This window comes from Capra hircus, chromosome 12, assembly GCF_001704415.2.
Source record: "Capra hircus breed San Clemente chromosome 12, ASM170441v1, whole genome shotgun sequence".
Classification (NCBI taxonomy): domain Eukaryota; kingdom Metazoa; phylum Chordata; class Mammalia; order Artiodactyla; family Bovidae; genus Capra; species Capra hircus.
This window is the reverse complement of record NC_030819.1, coordinates 33683113-33703402: the sequence shown is the minus strand read 5'-3', so window position 1 is coordinate 33703402 and position 20290 is coordinate 33683113. Positions and strand designations below refer to the sequence as shown.

At 36.0% G+C, this 20290-nt stretch overlaps 1 protein-coding gene across 3 annotated transcripts in view; it reads right to left on the bottom strand.

Moving 5' to 3' along the window:
* The window catches only part of MYCBP2 (MYC binding protein 2, E3 ubiquitin protein ligase), a 269075-nt gene that overhangs the window by 182277 nt on the left and 66508 nt on the right, over nucleotides 1-20290 (bottom strand). For all 3 annotated transcript variants that reach the window (XM_018056490.1, XM_018056491.1, XM_013968297.2), the window contains exons 7-14: nucleotides 20219-20290; nucleotides 18714-18810; nucleotides 14982-15055; nucleotides 14704-14842; nucleotides 12898-12974; nucleotides 11503-11707; nucleotides 9901-10065; nucleotides 6414-6572 (exon numbers count right to left, since the gene is read on the bottom strand). In XM_018056490.1, coding sequence (XP_017911979.1) covers nucleotides 6414-6572; nucleotides 9901-10065; nucleotides 11503-11707; nucleotides 12898-12974; nucleotides 14704-14842; nucleotides 14982-15055; nucleotides 18714-18810; nucleotides 20219-20290 — 988 coding nt within the window. The remainder of the gene's footprint in view (nucleotides 1-6413; nucleotides 6573-9900; nucleotides 10066-11502; nucleotides 11708-12897; nucleotides 12975-14703; nucleotides 14843-14981; nucleotides 15056-18713; nucleotides 18811-20218) is intronic.

The following is a 20290-nucleotide window of genomic DNA, read 5'->3' as shown; positions in this document are numbered from 1 at the left end:
CAAAAGCATCAATTCTTCGGCACTCAACTTTCTTTATAGTCCAACTCTCACATCCGTACATGACCACTGGAAAAACCATAGCCTTGACTAGAAGGGCCTTTGTCAGCAAAGTAATGTCTCTGCTTTTTAGTATACTGTCTAGGTTCGTCACAGCTTTTCTTCCAAGGAGCAAGCATCTTTTAATTTCATGAATGCAGTCATCATCTGCAGTGATTTTGGAGCCCAAGAAAATAAAGTCTGTCACTATTTCCACTGTTTCCCCCATCTATTTGCCATGAAGTGATGGCACTGGATGTCATGATCTTAGTTTTTTGAACATTGAGATTTAAGCCAACTTTTTCACTCTCCTCTTTTCACCTTCATCAAGATGCTCTTTAATTCCTCTTCATTTTCTGCCATAAGGGTGGTGTCATTTGCATATTTGAGGTTACTGATATTTCACCCAGCAATTCTGATCCCAGCTTGTGAGTCATCCTTCCCAGTATACTCTGCATATAAGTTAAATAAGCAAGGTGACATACCCCTTTCCAATTTGGAAACAGTCTGTTGTTCCATGTCCAGTTCTAACTGTTGCTTATTGACCTGCATACAGATTTCTCAGGAGGCAGGTAAGGGGGTCTCGTATTCACATCTCCTTCAGAATTTTCCACAGTTTGTTGTGATCCACACAAAGACTTTGGCATAGTCAATAAAGTAGAAGTAGATCTTTTTCTGGAATTTTCTTGCTTTTTTCTATGATCCAACAGAAGTTGGCAATTTGACCTCTGGTTCCTCTGCCTTTTCTAAATTCAGCTTGAACCTCTTGAAGTTTTTGGTTCACATACAGTTGAGGGCTGGCTTGGAGAATTTTGAGCATTACTTTACTAGCATGTGAGATGAGTGCCTTTGTGTGGTAGTCTGAACATTCTTTGGCACTGCCTTTCTTTGGGATTGGAATGAAAACCGACCTTTTCTAGTCCTATGGCTACTGCTGAGTTTTCCAAATTTGCTGGCATACTGAGTGCAGCACTTTTACAGCATTATCTTTTAGGTGATGTTTTCTAAGGTCCACTTGACTTCGCATTCCAGGATGTCTGGCTTTAGGCAGGTGACAACACCATCGTAGTTGTCTGGGTCATGAAGATCTTTTTTGTATAGTTCCTCTGTGTATTCTTGCCACCTCTTCTTAATATGTTCTGCTTCTATTAGGTCCATACCATTCCTGTCCTTTATTGAGCCCATCTTTGCATGAAATGCTCCCTTGGTATCTCTAATTTTCTTGAAGAGATCTCTAGTCTTTCCCATTCTGTTGTTTTCCCCTATTTCTTTGCAATGATCACTGAGGAAGGCTTTCTTATCTCTCCTTGCTATTCTTTGGAACTCTGCATTCAGATGGGTATATCTTTCCTTTTTCCTTTGCCTTTTCCTTCTCTTCTTTTCTCCGCTATTTGTAAGGCCTCCTCAGACAACCATTTTGCCTTTTCGCATTTCTTTTTCTCGGGGATGGGTTTGATCACCACCTCCTATACAATATCAAAAACCTCCGTCCATAGTTCATCAGGCACTCTGTCTATCAGATTTAATCCCTTGAATCTATTTGTCACTTTCACTGTATAATCATAAGGGATTTGATTTAGGTCATACCTGAATGGTCCAGTGGTTTTCCTTACTTTCTTCAGTTTAAGTTCGAATTTTGCAAGGAGTTCATGATCTGAGTCACAGATAGCTCCCGATTTTGTTTTGCTGACTGTATAGAGCTTCCCCATCCTCAACTGCAAAGAATATAATCAATCTGATTTCGGTATTGACCATCTGGTGATGTCCATGTGTAGTCTTCTCTTGTGTTGTTGGAAGAGGGTGTTTGCTATGATCAGTGTTTTCTCTTGGCAAAACTGTTAGCCTTTTCCCTGCTTCATTTTGTACTCCAGGGTCAAACTTGCCTGTGACTCCAGTTATCTCTTGACTACTTACTTTCGCATTCAGTCCACTATGATGAAAAGGACATCTTTTTTTGCTGTTATTTCTAGAAGGTCTGTAGGTCTTCATAGAACCGTTCAATTTCAGCTTCTTTGGCATTACTGTTTGGGGCACAGACTTGGATTACTGTGATGCTGAATGGTTTGCCTTGGAAATGAATAGAGATCATTCTGTTGTTTTTGAGACTGCACCCAAGTACTGCATTTCAAACTCTTCTGTTGACTACGAGGGCTACTCCACTTCTTCTAAGGGATTTCTGCCCACAGTAAGTAGATATAATGATCATCTGAATTAAATTCGCCCATTCTAGTTCATTTTAGTTCACTGATTTCTAAAATGTCAATGTTCCCTCTTACGATCTCCTGTCTGACCACTTCCACTGTACCTTGATTCCTGGATCTAACATTCCAGGTTCCCCTGCAATACTGTTCCTTACAGCATCAGACTTTACTTCCATCACTAATCATATCCACAACTCAGCACTGTTTTTGCTTTGGTTCCATCTCTTCATTCTTTCTGGAGTTATGCCTCCACTCTTCTCCAGTAGCATATTAGGCACCTATGACCTGGCGAGTTCATCTTTTGGTGTCATATCTTTTTTGCCTTTTCATCCTGTTCATGGGGTTCTCAAGGCACGAATAATGAAGTGGTTTGCCATGCCCTTCTCCAGTGGACCTCATTTTGTCCTAACTCTCCACCATGACCCGTCTGTCTTGGGTGGCTCTACACAGCATGGTTTATAGTTTTAAAAAAATAACCTTTTATAAATGTAATATACATTCTTAGTTTGAAGGGCCATACAGAAACAGGCCACTGAGAAGTTAAGGCATCAGATTATGGTTTTCAAATCTCTGCTCTAGACATGGAGGACTATGATAATAAGTGACAATTATAAAGCTTGAAAGCTAGTAAGAAAAACAGACATTAATCAAATAACCATACTGAAAAGTATAAATATACAACTATGACAGAACTGTGAAGAACATAAAGTGCTACAAGACCATAAAATGAAAGAGCAAATCTGTGGGAATCAAAGAATTATTTTTTATGTTTGTCTTTCCGAGCAGACCTAGATTCTCAAACACAAGGTTCTATCTTATTCACTTTATCTCTTATTGTTAGTCCACTTTATTCTCTGATCACTTACACTTAGATGTGGTACAAGTCTGTCTAATCAAAAAATGAACTCACAGGATATGTAATCTTTTTTTTTTTTTAATTTTTGCCACTTCTAAGCTATGGACAGGTTGAGAAATTAGATGACCAAGACTGAATAACTATGTCAAGAGTTAGAATAAAGCAATCCTTAGGAAGTCATGTGCCATACTTTTAACAATAACTAAAATACGTTGAGCATTTACTTGTACCCAGCTCTACATGTATATTCCTTATTTAATCACCCCAGCAGTACTATAACCATCATGCTCAAATCAATCTCTGAATTCAAAGCAATCTCAATCACAGTGACAAGTAAAAACACTGATTCTAATTCATACGGTAGACAAAGGTCCCAATCTGACTATATAAAGAAAAAATATATAAAGAAAAATAATGAAGAACTTGTCATCAATATTTAAAAATTAAATACAACAAATGAAACCATAAAAAAAAATAGATGATAAGCCACAGGTTGGTTAAAGATATTTCCAATGCACACAATAAATATACAAAATATTCCTACAAATCAATGAAGAAAAAGACAGGCAAATAAGAAAAGTTTGAAGAGAATCTAACTCATTATTAATATCAAGGGAATGTAAATTATAAGAGAAAATCAGTAATTATAATCCTAGTTAAATATAAAAAAAAGGGGGACTCATATTTTCACCAACATTTACTAGAATGTTCACAGCAACACTAACATAACTCAAACTATAAACTATCTCAATGTCCATAACACTAGAAGAGATTTTAAAACTACAGTATAGTCACACAATGTTATACTCTACAACAGTGAGAATGAACAATCGATAACTAGCTGGTAACAACATGGAAGAATCTCATAAACTTGAATGAAAAGAAATACACACAAAAGAGCTCATGAATACATGATTCCATTTATACAGTGTATACAAAATATATAGAAAAGTAATGACAGTGTTAGGTAGAGAGGTAGACAGTAACTGGAGAGGCACATGAAGGGGGGCTTCCTGGGGTACTGGTAATACTTCCTAATCTCGGTGCTGATTATATGAATGTGTTCATTCTGTGACAATTCAAGATGTGTACTTATTCTATGTAACTTTTTCTGAACATGTGTTATACTTCAATATAAAAAAAAATTACAATGAAAAACCTTGTCATAGCCATCAAAAGAACAAAACCAGCCTGCGGATACTATTAGAGTGATATGGAAAATGAGACTTTACTTGTAAGAATATACAGTGGTACAACCTCTCTCAAGAAAAATCTAGCACTGAACCTGCAATGTACAACACAGAAGTTATACAGAGTAGAGTCTCCCACATTTTTGCCATGAAACATGAATAAAAGAAGCTTTAAAATTGTTTACAATAGTAACTATCAGCAGGAGAATGGATAAAGTGCGACATGTTACCGGTATGGTTTATTACACAGCCATTAACATGAGTCATCTAGATCTACATGTACCAGTGTGGCTGTATTTCAAACACAATGATGAGATTTTAAAAAAAAACAACCATAAATAGATTTGCATTATAAAATATCTTTCTATGCATAGTATATGAGCATGTAATATATAAAATATGTAAAAATAAGTAAAAATATAGGAACATGACTGAAAGGATATTAATCAAGGTTATGATCATGCTTAATACTGGGTAGACATGGAGTATAAAGTCTTAGAAGGGGAATGTGGGACACCTGAATCTGATCTATAATCTCATCTGTAAATATTTTTACTGAAAAATGATAAAATGCAGTAGATACAATTTTTATACTGCAATATTATTTTCTATACTTTTCCTGTCTTTTAAAAAAATTTTTTTAATCCTTTCTTTGCAACCTGTATTTATTATTGATCTTACCCTACCAGTTTGCTTTCTTATGTATTACTTACTAACAGAGTGGATTTAATTTATATTAATTAAAAAGCAAGAATAACATAACAATTTCATTTTGGTTATTACAAAATTTACTCTAAAAATTCAGGACATAGGTATAAACATATTCCAAAATTTCATGAAAGAGTTTAGGAATAATAAAGAAACAGTTTGTTCAGCTCAGAACTCTTTATGAAATATAACTTGAATTGACATTTATACAACATATAGAAAACTAAGATGCTTCTCTCCTTTATGCCTAATAGGTGTTATCTAAATTTATGGTTCACTAGTTCAGAAAGAAGGGGAAAAAAATCCATTTAGGAATAATTAATTTCTGTGTTTTGTTCTTCCCTCTTCTTTAATATCAATATGCTCTAGCAGACTTGCTCTTTTAAAAATTAAAGTATTTTAAATACACATTTAAGATCTTCCCGACCCAGGGACTGAACATGGGTCTCCCGCGTTGCAGGCAGATTCTTTACCATCTGAGTCACCAGGGAAGGCCATAAACAAGGTAAGGAAAAAAAATAAGAGGGCTTCTGAAATCCAGATGAGCCTGCCATCAAGAAGGTCCCAAATGAATTAAACTTGTTTTTGTTAATTTATACAAATATTAACCCTCAAATGCATTCGTGCTTTAAAAACAGCTCAGTGCTTAATTCTAATAATATGTCTCTATTCCCTACTCTCCATCCATATAAAATTAGGAACAGAAAACCAGAAATTGTAGTGAAGACTACAGGACAACACCGATAGCAGCTAGAAGTAAAAACTGAGAGTAAGAATGAGGTAGACACAACTGTAACCAACAGACAAAAATCAAACAAGAAATTCACAATGAGCACAGCAAAGGACTAACTCTTCTCATTCCCCTTCAACAGCCCGAGTCTTGGGGCGAAGGATACACTATATAAGGATCACCTATAATTTCACTCTTGGTAAAGGGTCAAGGATTCCTACAGATACCCTTAGTTGTGAAAACTTAGTTGTCAAGAACTGATTAAATCGCAGGTAGTACCTACTGTTAAACAGGAAGATAATATTTGCAGATACACTGCTGCCAAAAATTGTTATAATTGACACATGGGGTATAAAAGGACCTAATAACAAAGAGTTTCAAAAATGCACTTTTCTGGGATAATTCAGTTACTAAAAATGCCAAATCAAAAAAGTATTACATTTGTTATAAAAATAAGGAAACCATACAAGTAAAATAAGCTCATTTGCTCGGAAATCAGAAGTCTAAAATATATCGATTATTCCAGTGAGTGACAGACTGTCAAATAAATAAAGAAATTTAGTAGTTTTCATAACTTATAAGTATAAAATCAAAAGCCACTTTGGTTGCAAAGTTAGATTCTTTACCATAATGTTCTGGAAAACTGTTGAAAAGAGAACACAAAACTTTATATTCACACACTAAACACCTACCTTTCCCACCTTGGTTCATGGCACCAGTGTCTCGTCCACACTGTCCTTTATTATTCACACCAAATGTCCAAACTTCCCCATTCTTCATTAAGACACATGTATGAGCTTTGCCCATAGCTACCTGAGTTACAAAATGGCCCTTCAAATCTGTTACCAAACCTACAGGAAAGAAACAAATTTGGTAAGAAACAACTAAAAAGCCTTTCTGAGCCTAGTAGATCATCAGTAATGTAAAATGACCACTGCAATGCAGAACTCTTTATTTCTGGGATAAAATAACCCCAAAAAGGGAAATAGTGGCCAAAAGATAGGCAGGGTATCCGTAAATTAGTTTTAGAGTTATGTAATGAAGTTTCAAAATCTTAAAATGTTCTCATCCAGACTTGGGACAAACCTTCACTCTGGCATTAGCTCAGGCCTGCTTCTCCTGAATGCTAGCTCTCAGTGGCAGCACCTCCAACAATGCTTAGGAGGGTTACTAGATTTCAAACTTTCCTGACCTGACCACAAAGGAGTTTTTGAACCATGTACTTTACTTGCTTTGACCCTTCTCAGCAAAACAGAGTAAAACACGCACCAGAGTATTCTGAAATAACACTGTTTCTATAGAAACCTGTGAGATTTTCCAAAGCACTTATTTTTTCAATACTTTATAATCTACAGTGTATTCTTCCACAACCCAACAGACAGCTAGCTCCTAAATTTCACTTATTCACATACTACAATCATTCTACTTGCCATATCCAAGTGCCACCCATGTTATCTTGATATTTTCACATCAATTTTAAATTTGACCAAAGCATTTAACCTTATCCAGTAGCATTAACAGTAAAAATTCAAAGATTGTGGAGTATTTCTAATATATACTAAAATAAAAACATTGTAAAGCTGAAATATTTATTTTAAATATTTCAAATTACAATAAATTACAAATAAAACAATTCTCATATCAAAGTTTGGAAAAGCTATTCTATATTATGAAGCTTAGATATCACTTCCTAAGGGTGACCTTCCCTTTCACTACCTTAGGTCTTTTAATGAAGCATACCTCAAAAACTCCCATTTTTAGTTTTCAGCATGCTTGAAAAAGACATGTACATATACAGAAATAGCATTTATTACTATTATTCATAGTACTAGCTGACATGTCTTGAGCCTTTACATGTGCAAGGCTCTGCTATAGGCATTTCATAAGAATTATCTATTACTTTGTAAGAACCATATGAAACAGGTATTATCATTAGCTTCCTTTTACAGGCAGAAGAAAAATGAAAAGGAAAGCTCTGAAAAGTTATATAATTTATGCTAGTAAGCCAAATAAAAAGTGGTCATGCCAGGATCTGAGTCTATATACATAACCATTAGATCTCTACTATTTAAGTTCCTGGAGAAAGCAATGGCACCCCACTCCAGTACTCTTGCCTGGAAAATCCCATGGACGGAGGAGCCTGGTAGGCTTCAGTCCACGGGGTCGTTAAGAGTCGGACACGACTAAGCAACTTCACTTTCACTTTTCACTTTCATGCATTGGAGAAGGAAATGGCAACCCGCTCCAGTGTTCTTGCCTGGAGAATCCCAGGGATGGTGGAGCCTGATGGGCTGCCATCTATGGGGTCGCACAGAGTTGGACACGACTGAAGTGACTTAGCAGAAGCAGGAGCAGCATTTAAGTTCTTTACCATCATTCTGTCTCTCAGGGCCTCAAAAATAAAGGGACATGTCTGTCTGGTCCACTAATGCCTGATGTATTGTTAGTTTTCAATAAATATTTGCTGAATAAATGCAAAAGTTTCCATCAGCCTTAGCCAAGAGGACTTTAGCAAGCAGCCATGAAATTAAGACGCTTGCTCCTTGGAAGAAAAATTATGACCAACCTAGACAACATATTAAAAAGCAGAGACACTACTTTGCCAACAAAGGTCTGTCTAGTCAAAGCTATGGTTTTTCCAGTAATCATGTATGTATGTGAGAGTTGGACTATAAAGAAAGCTGAGTGCCGAAGAATTGATGCTTTTGAACTTGGTGTTGGAGAAGACTCTTGAGACTTCCTTGGACTGCAAGGAGATCCAACCAGTCCATCCTAAAGGAAATGAATAAAGCCCTGAATATTCATTGGAAGGACTGATGCTGAAGCTGAAACTCCAATACTTTGGTCACCTCATGTGAAGAAATGACTCATTTGAAAAGACCCTGATGCTGGGAAAGATTGAAGGCGGGAGAAGAAGGGGACAACAAAGGATGAGATGGTTGGATGTCATCACCGACTCAATAGACATGAGTTCGAGTAGGCTCCGGGAGTGGTGATGCACAGGGAGGCCTGGTGTGCTGCAGACCATGGGGTCACAAAGGGTTGGACACAACTGAGTGACTGGACTGAATTTTACTGAATATAATTTTTAAAAGGTACACACAAGCCCACCCTCAAATTTTGATTCACTCTGACAGCTGAGGCCTAAGACTTAATATTCCCACACTAAACTCATATAAACCACCTCAGCACAGTTTTCAACTTGATAATGGGCTGTTATAAATGTTCAATACATGTCATTTCCTCAGCATGAGACAATCAGAAACTTCATTAATCCTGATTTCCTTATTATAAAAAAATGTATAGGCTTTACATATTCGATTCATGTAAAACCTTTCCAGGCGGGTTGCTATAATCATTATACTCATTTCTAAATGCCAGAGAGAAAATCTAACAACCAAGTACAACAAGTTTTCAAGATAACAGTTTATAAATGTAAAATTCTTTGGCTAGTTTTGTCCCTCATATTCATTACTCAAAGTTATCAGTCAGCCACTTAAGTAATTCTTGAGACTACAATGTGCCAGACACTGCACTGGGGATAACCAGTAATTAAGAGAGAGACAGCCCTTCTCTAACAGCTTCCCTGGTGGTTCAGTGATGAAGAATCCACCTGCAATGCAGGAGACATGGGTTTGATCCCTGAGTCAGGAAGATTCCCCGGAGGAGGGCATGGCAACCCACTCCAGTATTCTTGCCTGGAGAATCCCATGGACAGATGAGCCTGGCGGGCCACAGTCCACGGGATCACAAAAGAGTCAGACACGACTGAGTGACTAACATGTTCACTTTCAGGCTTTCTCTAACTACCTAACAACAGGGGGAGATAAATAATCCATCAGTTATAAATCTGCCAAGACATGAAAATCATGTCCCCCGAGTACCACCAGTAATATGTCACATGGGCATCTCACAAAGTCTACAAAAACCTTTTCAGAGAAAGTAACAGGTAAAGCAGAGCTGCAGGAGGCAATTCCCAGGATTAGCTCTGCAGGGAACTATTGACAGTATTCTCAGCAATAAGACAGGAAGGAAGAACAAAACATTGTATTTGGAAAGAAATGTGAAAAATGTAGAGAAAACATGTTACAAATATTACTTTTCGAGATACATCTTTGCAATACATAAGGTGCAGTATAGGACTTTCTGTGCATAAAAGTGAAATAGTGTTTAACTTACTTGAACTATCAGAGTAAATGGCATCTTTTCCAAACATGTATAGCTCTCCATCTTTAGAAATAACAGAACTACTTCCATTATTGCAGGCTGTATACACCACAATCTTTCCTTCCATCTTAATTATCTTCTTAGGCTTGTAAGGTTTTGATTGCCGCCTGCTCTTAGCTTTAAAAAAAAAAAAAAGATATTTAATTTAAGGCATCTATTTACAAATAAAAATAATGATTTGTATATAAAGCCCAAGGGAAAAAACCTATCATTTGCATTTATCATACACTTGATTTATTTATTTTCACAAAGGCCTGAGCTTCCCAACATGTCAATTAAATGAGTCAATCTGAAAGCCTCATCGTGTTAAATATTTATCAGGCTACTGTTACCAGATCCTCTTCTTGTAGTGCACTGAAATTTCAAAAGAGAAACAGCAATTTTCTACCAAACTCCTAGGGAGCCCAGTCTCTAGATTAGCTACTTACATTATCAATACCATTCCACTGTCATCTGTATCTATTTTAAATCCCTTTTTATCAAACTCTATCTCACATGTATTCCTCTGTGAGATCCTGGAAAGTATTTAAAACCAGCTTCTCATTCATTCAACACATATTAAGTATTTACTCCTAGTCAGAGACTGAAAGGAAGGGAAATGTGCACATGGAGGGAGAGCAAATAGATTTAAACGTAGATGATTTAAGCCCCCTCTGCTCTCAAAAACTAAGTCCCTGAAATGAGAAAAAGATGGGAAATATCAGTCTTCTGTTCCCTCAGTCAATCCCAGTTCTTGTATGCCTTCCTGAATAAAAACATATTGCTATGCTGAGTACAATTCTAGGATTAAAATACCACTGTATTTTTTCTTGTAACATGAACTATATACATATATACAGCAACTAAGTCATCTGGTGGTCAAGCAAAGGAAGAATCATGTCCTCCACATCCTAGAAGGAAAAGCTGGCTGGGCTGAGTTTCTGAGATATGGCAATATACTTCACAGCTATTTTAAAAGATTTTTTCAGGATAACTTTTATTTACACATGATATCTACATTAGAAGTTGACTTCAAACCTAATCCTCCTAAGATGCTACCCCAACTGCAACAATGTACTATGTACAAGTTACAAAAAGACACAAAGGACACTTTTAGGAAGACTGAACAGAAGCATAGGAAAGATAAGTGAAAATTGTTTCATTTTTCATTGCTCAGGAATTTCATCATAATGAAATAACACCAAGAACAGCGTTTCATAACTGATACTATTACACAATTCACATAAGGTTTACTTCATTGTGAAATACATACTCTTTAAAAACCTTGGGGTTACCTAAAAGAATATATTGGAATAAATAAGTTTTTAAAAATGACACCAACAGACAAAACAGATAAACAGCCATGTATGAAATGTATAAGGCCTACAAAAATTCATGAATATGAACTCTAGTATGAAATCAGCAATCACGGTTCTTTAATGAACAATACACCACCACCATTGACTGAATAGTCCTCGGTATAAAATCTATTAACTTGAGAAGGCTAGTGCTGTTGAAACTGATATACCCTTTGTTAATAAATTCCCCAGCATTTCTACTGAACAGTCCACTCACTCGACTCTCCATCCTCTCCTTTACTGGCAGATCCTGTGAAGAATATGCTTCCATCTTCTGCGACTAAAAGGGCATGAGAGCCATCATGTCCAACGGAAAAGTGCACGATCTTTGGGGATTTCGTAATTGGCAGCTCAACCCATTTTCCTGCTGAAGGACCACCTTGTTTGATTCCGAGACTCTGGTATTTGCCAGTGTAATATATCTTAACAAGTGCAGAAAAAAAATACAAAACAGGAATTACAGTGCCTCTTGGAGTAGTACACTAGGTTTCACATGACAGAAAAAAACTTCCCTACTTTACAGAGAATAAAAACAAGAATTCAAAAAACTCTTATTTTTTTAGGGCTTCCCTGGTGGCTCAGTGGTAAATAATCCGCTTGCAACGCAGCAGACACAGGAGATGTGGGTTCTATCCCTGGGTCAGGAAGAGGCCCTGGGTAATACGGGAATGGCAACCCACTCCAGTGTTCTTGCCTGGAGAATACCATGGACAGAGGAGCCTAGCAGGCTACAGTCCTAGGGGTGGCAAAAGTGTAATATATCTTAATGAGTATAAACAAAACTACAAAACAGGAATTACAGTGCCTCTTGGAGTAGTGCACCAGGTTTCACATGACAGAACAAAACTTCCATACTTTATTGAAAATAAATACAAGAACTCAGACTCTTTCTTTAATACTATTCAACTTCTGAGAACTGAGCAGGAGAGAAGCAGGCATACATCTGCAAAAATAAACAGTTCACAACAGTTTTTTCATATCTACTCAGGATACTTATCATCTTTTGTAAGTATCCTGAATAAATATGAATAAATATATGCCATAAATATACTCCAAACAGAGGAGGAAATTTATAAAATTCTCAATTCATTTTTCCCAGTGGAAAAAACCTCACATACAAATATACTGTATATGCCTCATAATTTTCACTTTCATGTTCTTTTAATTACCTTACTTTATCCTCATATCACCAGATACAAAAAAGCTTCCACCTCTATAAATAGACCTCTACAATCTGCAACTTAATTGTACATCCTTCTACTTTCCCCAACTTGTAGTCTAAATGTCTACACATTTACAAAAATTTCCAAGGGACATCCTATCCAAAATGAACACAAATGTGAATTCACCCCAACTCAAAAAATTACACAAAGAGCTCCATAATTAAATATCTGTATAAAGGGAACATTTTATAAAGTTTAGAAAGTTTTATACTCAAATGTTACAATTTTTTAATACTATTTCAACATGAAATTTTACTATATATAAAATCTTTAATCAAACTTTAAAACATGATTGTTTATACATATAAACTATGTCAGCTAATCAACTGATTATACCAACTACAACTTAGAGCAAATAATATTCATTTTTAATCCTAAGAGTAATTTACCTTTCCATTTGCTGTTTTCATTAGTGCAAACTCTCGTCCTGCACCAAGAACTGCTGACTCCTCATCAAATCCGGTGCCTGACAATACAGTAAGACTTCATGAATACTATTATAGTTTTAATATGAATAACTTGAAGCACAACTTGTATGACTTTGAGTAATGAAAAAATTAATCCAATTAATATCACTCAAAAATAAGGATGACACAGTATGTCATATGGCTCAATTTGAAAAAATATTAACAGTAGCTATACTACTCCAAGCAAGAATAAAGTTACCATAAGCTTCTTCATTTGTTTCAGATTGTGGTTTAGCAGCTAAGTCACGTCCGACTCTTTGTGACCCCATGGACTGTAGCCCATCAGGCTCCTCTGTCCATGGAATTCTCCAGGCAAGCATATTGGAGTGGGTTGCCATTTCCTTCTCCAGGGGATCTTCCCCACCCAGCTATCAAACCTGGGTCTCCTGCATTGCAGACAGATTCTTTACCAAGTGAGCCACCAGGGAAGCCCAGGTGTTTCAGATTAGTGCCAAATTATTTTCTTAGTGTTGAAAAAATTGTTTAAATCAATGTTAGCTGAATTCCTTCAATTAATGAGTGAACTAATTTTTACTGGGCATCTATTAGCTATCAGGCATTACAAAATGCACGCGACTTTCCTATTTGGTCCTCATAATTAGGGCTTCCCTGGTGGCTCAGATGGTAAAGAATCTGCCTGCGATCAGGAGACCTGGGTTCAATCCCTGGGATGGCAAGATCCCCCGGAGAAGGAAATGGCAACTCACTCCAGTATTCTTGCCTGAAGAAATCCACGGACAGAGGAGCCTGGTGGTTTACAGTCCATGGGGTCACAAAGAGTTGGATACAACTCTTTGTATCCAACTAGTGTGTGTGATTAATACACATACACCTCCTAATTATACTGTTGGGCCTACAAACGAGCAAATATATCAAGTGTGGTGAGGTAGGTCTTGCCATGGGAGTGTTTGGGTTTGAACAATACTACGCGGATATTTGATTTAAGGTATTTTAGATTCCCTGCTCCAAGTTTTTTCTACAGAAGGTTTCATGTAGATACTCCATGAATTTGAATGCATATGTGTGCATATACACACACAGATCCTTCTGCATACTTCCAAGTTATGAAACTATAAGTAAACATTTATAAGCACATTTTATGAGTTTGTCCAATTATATAAACTATTAACAGGTTTACAGGATTTTGAAATTTGGAAAAGATGAGTTCAATACAGTATTTTTCTATGAAAAACAAAATACTATACAAATGTGCAAGATAAATCACTAATGAAATTTAATAAATTTAATAAGATAATAGTCAAAACAGCTGAGTCTTCCAAAGAATCCCACAAGTTAAGACACGGAACTACTAAATCGGGAGCAGTATGGCAAACCAAAACTGAGACCCTCATGGAAACTAATCCTACTTACTACTATGACATGGCAAGAGTAGGTATGCTACATCCCAGAAATACTCTGCGAATGTCTATATTTCTATATCCAAATGAAAATTTTTAAATCAAATGCTAGGCCAATTACCATTTTGAGAATCTATGGAATCATTCCATGGCTATCCTGATAAACTTGTTCAAATAAAAATCAAAGGCTTCAAGTTACTCCTAGTTACTTGTACATGTTTACTCATAAGTGTGCTTCATAGTAACAGACAGCAAAATAGCTACCTAATACAAGCTGTAATACAATGCTGAAAACACAATGTTAGTTTTCAAAAGAAAAAAAAAAATCTGAAAATAGAATATGGAAGAAAGGTTTTTTTGACCATCTTACTTATAATATGCAAGTCCTTTTCCAGATCAAATAGTGAGATACCACAGGCATGCAAGCATTTTCTGGCCAGTTTAAGTTGTAATTCTTGCTGTAGCACAGGTTCTGTGCTTGTGGCAAATATTCTGACAACAAACCCATCCTAAAAGAAATAAAACAACCAGAGTATTCTGTTACATGAATGGATCTTTTAAGGCTCTACTTCCTACCTAATAAAAATCAAGTAATTTATGAAAAAAGGATTCCCTTTATACCAGCTTTTCATGACTCAGAATACTTACATCTCTGGAAGCAGCTATCTGATTAATATATTCTCCATCAGTGAATAAAATATTTTGACCTTCAGTATGACAATCTGTGCAAAAGGAAGAAACAGCAATTACATTACAGTATAAATAAACATCTCAAAAAATGACTTTACTCCTCTGCTGAAGTCAGAATGAGAGTTCTCCACACAATAAAGATAATTTAAACTCAATAGGAGACTGTGCTTTTTTAATAAAGAGCTACAGATTAGCAGAAACTAAACAATTCAACTAATTATACGCATTACATTTTGTGCTTATATTTATTAATCTTCCATAATCATGGACCTGAAAGTCCACCTAATTTCAAAATGAATTAGTATTAGATATAGTCTGATAATAAACATGCACCACGATGAACAAACTATAATGTTGGTTATAACCATGTCAATACAATCACATGCGAGGTAGGCAACACTCTACCTTCAGACATACATCACAGTCATTAGTGTCACAGAAAAATACAGACAGACTTAAAGCTTCTGCATTTGAGGTCTATGCTGTCCATCTACAGATATCCCTTGCTTTATAAAGTAGAACTGGCTGTACAGTTTTCATGGTTTAATGCCTAGTCCCAGTATTTTTAGCATATAGCATGCTATATACACTTTTAAAATGTTCATCCTTCATAAAACAGTCACATCTAAGCTGATTTATCTCTTTTTTGGTCTGAAAGTGCTAATATTTTGTCTGGAATGCCATATTTCATCAATACCATACAGTCTCTGTAGAATAGTGCACTACATACTTTGATCAAAATATGCAGACAAGCACAATTGTAACAAGGGATAGCCGTATCACAGAAGGACCACTGGGACATGTGTTAGTGATTGCTACTAAAATAACATGAAACTACAAGCAGCTCAGTATCTAAGTATAAACTGTATCCTTTTGAAAAAACAAATGTTCAGCAAGCAAGTCTAAAAGCACACACACACTTCCCAAAATAACTGCAGAGAACTAGGATGAATCTCTCCATTAATTACAATGCCAAAGAAATAATATTTCATTTCTATTTGCACCTGAATCAGCAGAACATAAAAGTCTGGTTTTGGAATGCAGTAATGGAGCCCACCCAAGTAAGCTGGATTACTCTATATCTTTGCCCAGGAGCTTCATACTAGCATACTTCCTTATTATAAATATGCAAAACACAGGCAGACCCTTACCAAATAGAGAATTCAGTGATCACAAACTGGAAATAGAAACTGGGAGACAAGGCCCACTGGTAGCCCAAGAGACTTGATAATCAAAGAGAGGAGAAATCGAAAGAAAGAGTTCCTAGTCCACTGTACAGAATACAAAGAGGCGCAAGAAAGATGCTTCTCAAGCTCTAAGCAGTAAGATTTTAAACTAAAAAGCAAAGAAGAAAAACTCATTATAATTTCAGATAAATGCAGGGGTGAGGAGTGAAACGGCGCAAGAAGAGTAGCAAAAGCCCTCGTGATCGGAGGCAGCATGTCACCAGACACAAGAGTAATGACATAGGGGTACAATATAAAAGGTACGCCAACATACAAGGCTCAAGGTACAATTAACAGAGGGGAAAGTACGCTTTCAGCTCGTCAGTGCTGGGCTGAAAATAACTCATTTATAAAGTAGACTAAAGACAAGTTGGAACATGAAGCTCAGAGAATTACTAGATTTCTCTCAATTTTAAACATGGTATTCATTACCATCTATAAACCCCTAGCTAGGGGAAAAAAGGGGACTATTAAAGAAAACTGCCATCCAGGTCAAAGAAAGGGAAAAACGACCACAGGCTTCTTCAGGCTTGAAGGCAAGTCTTCCTGCCACACGATTTCAAAAAGATTGCGCTCTTCATCCTCTCTGTCTCCGTCATGTGATGTCCTAAGACAGCATCTTCGGGAAAATATCAAGACACACAACATGGGACTATTCCGACCCAGTCTGGTTCCTTCCTCACCATGAATATGGTACTTATTTGTGAAACACAGAAAGCCACATTTGTATTGTTAAAAGTCGCATTTCATATGCTAAATGAAGTCGAGGGATTTCAACTGAATAAGAATATTAACAAGTCATTTTTTTTTTTTACCATGATGGAATACATAAAACAGCTGCATGTAGACCATTTTCAAATGGTCTTTCTCAGCTACAGTCTCTGTTAAATGATCAAGGTTTTTCAAAAGCAAATCCTTTCTATCCATCTGTGTTAGGGGGGTGGGGCATGGGATTGCAAACTTTTCTTCCATTAAGACATCCTAAAATGACTTATACAAAGAGTGACAGAGGTGCTCACTGGAGTGAGATTCACTCTGCACAATGGAATACATTTTGTGCCACTAAAATCATGTCATAGAAGATTATTTAATGACCTGGAAATATATTCAGAATACTGAGTGGAAGGGATAGGTTAAAAAAGCAATAGCATACAATCACTTCTGTACATGTATGTACACAATATGCATAAAAAAAGGAAGAATATTTTTCACTAATATGTCAGTAGTGGTTACAGATGGCAAGTGGGGTTACAATTAATTTTTATTTTGTTTTGCTCATATGATATTTATCCAATAAACATGATTAATTTTAACATATGTATATATATATGGGGCACATGCTACTTCTGAACATTTTTGCTATTATTGTTGTTATCATCATCATCATCAGGATCAGAGACATGGCCTTGGACTTGTGATGATTAAAAAACAAACAAACAAACACAAAACAAACAAACCTCCTGTAGACATATTTGAAAACAGTGTTATTTACCAAATGGCTTTAATAAGTCATCTGTTTTCCAAAGTAGCTTTATTTGTGAAACACACATGAAATGTGACATTTAGCTTACCAGGTACACTAAATTTGTATATATATATATATAGCTATATTCAAATAAATGTTTCATGAGGTTATAAAAAATCTTAAAAATTAACAAGCAGCCAGGGAGCAATTAACCTTCACACTGTGTTCTTCAGAAGTTCTCAATCATTTTCAGATGGCCAAGTGCCTTGAAGTAGTTTTGCTGCTTACCATGAAATTGTTGGTAGATGTATTAAACACTGAAGATTTTAGTACAGAGAAGGTATTAAGGTATAAGCAAATTCAAATACCTTACAGTGGAGAATATATTATGCATTTGCCCAAGAATTTAAGACAGCATGGTGATCTGAAGGATAAATACACATGTACAACCTCAAAATTACAACAAAATGAATTGTGTCCAAAATGCCTTATCAGAGTATTATCAAAAAGTATGAACGAAAGGATTTTTTAAATTTCTGACCCACCCTAAAAACCTCTGTCTCTGAAAACCCTTTAAAAATAAGTTAGAAAACACAAAGCACACTGCTGTTAAACTAAAAGAGAAGGTTCTTTACACCAAGGTTATTCAAGAGCCAGGGTCGTGGGTTTATTAAGAACAACAAAGCCAACAGCCCCCCACTGATTCAGGAGCTGAAAAGGCATGGTGGGGTGAGGGTGGGGGGAAACAAGCTACAGAATTTGGGCAAGAATTTGAAAATAAGTATTAAAACACTTCAGACTATATTTACAGTATCTGTTTTTCTCACATGCATTAATTTTCTATAGACTATAAAATGTTCTGCATGTCAAGATTGCTTCAATCTGTTTGTAAGCAAGCACTGTTCCTTGCTAACCATTCTTTATATGTCTCAGCGGCCTGACATGCACATATCTTAAAATCACCTGTGAAGACAACAGATGACTAGTTGAGTAACATACCTGGTAACAGCACAGTGCCATCCTGTTCCAGTGTTTCAGGGCTTATTCTTATGGCTGTCATGCTGTGGTTATTCACATCTCTATACAATAAATAACCCTGACAACAACAAAAAAATGTGGTGTTCTTATATACTAAAATATTTTTTCATTACCCACGTACTAGAAGAAGTAGTCATACAGGTCTGTATTAGTGTTTTGATGTACAATAATACATCAATATTGATGTCTAAAACAGATTATAGATATAAAATATAAGAACCTGAATATACTTTAATAGGAGGAAGTATACACCACTAAATAGCAATTTAACCTATTAATTCTACAATATAAATATTAGATACACCACACAGGACAGTAAAAATATTTTGGTCAAAATTATTATATCACTTGCCAAGTAAATAATAGAAATGACTGCTGTTATTTTCACAAATACCTAGGTTAATATTTAAAAATCAATAAAGCAGTGGTTTTAGATAGAGTGATATGTCATTGAACGTACTTCAGTAAGTGTATTTCCCAGGACATTATTTGTTGGATAAAATACAGCAGTGGCAAATAAAAATTTGAAATTTTAAACTAGGTTATGTTTTGAGAGATAATCACTGAGTGAGTAATTTGATATTTAAATTTTAATTTCAAAATCTCCCCCAAAAGTTGGTAGTAAGATTATTTTTCATACAACAATAATTTTTATAATTTTCAAAATGCTTTCAAATATCTTTTTTCAACTGATGCTGACAACAGTCTGAGAGCTAGGCAAGATAGGAATGCAGGGACATCTGTATTCTATAATCTTCCACAAGGAAACTTGGCTTCACTTCTCAGGAAAGGATAGTATAAAATAAATATTTCTGGCCCTTGACCTTCGTTCATTTTCCTCATTGTTCGTTTGCCTCATGCATCCAATTGCTGACACCCAATTGGTCATGTCAGTCAGGTGATGAGAACACAGCATTAATAGAGCAACACAGGCCCAGATCTTTTCTGTCACTGGTTATTCTCTGCATGTACTTCCATGCAGGAAGCTGCCTACTGGGCAGACCACACACCACTTCCTGGAAGGCACTGATCTAGACTTAGAATAGAAAGTTCATGATAAAAAGCTTTAATTTGGCTTTGGGTCACAGTTACATTCCCAATTCAGATTTGCAAATAATAAATGTAGGCTTTGATGCTTAACTAGAGGCTCACTTAAACAAGGACTCCAACAGGAGACATATTTATTCCCATTTTAAGCTAAATCACACAGGGTCAAATAAACTAGCTGAATTGTCCACAGTCTCACAGCTGGTAAGAAGCAAGGCCAGACCTAAAAGTAAACCTCTTATGAAAATGTCAATGTTCTAAGCCAACATTCCTTATACTACACCATATCACTGGTATTACTAAAAACATGCTATATCTGTTTAAATAGAAGTGATATTATTTACTGATGACACAAGTATGAACCACATATTTTAAAAGATAGGAAGAAAAGTTTGATTTACTGTGAGATATTCTCCTACCTGAGCATACCCTAACCAAGATTTTTTTTCTTTTCTGTTTCTGATGCGAGATGTAGAATTATATATATGGCC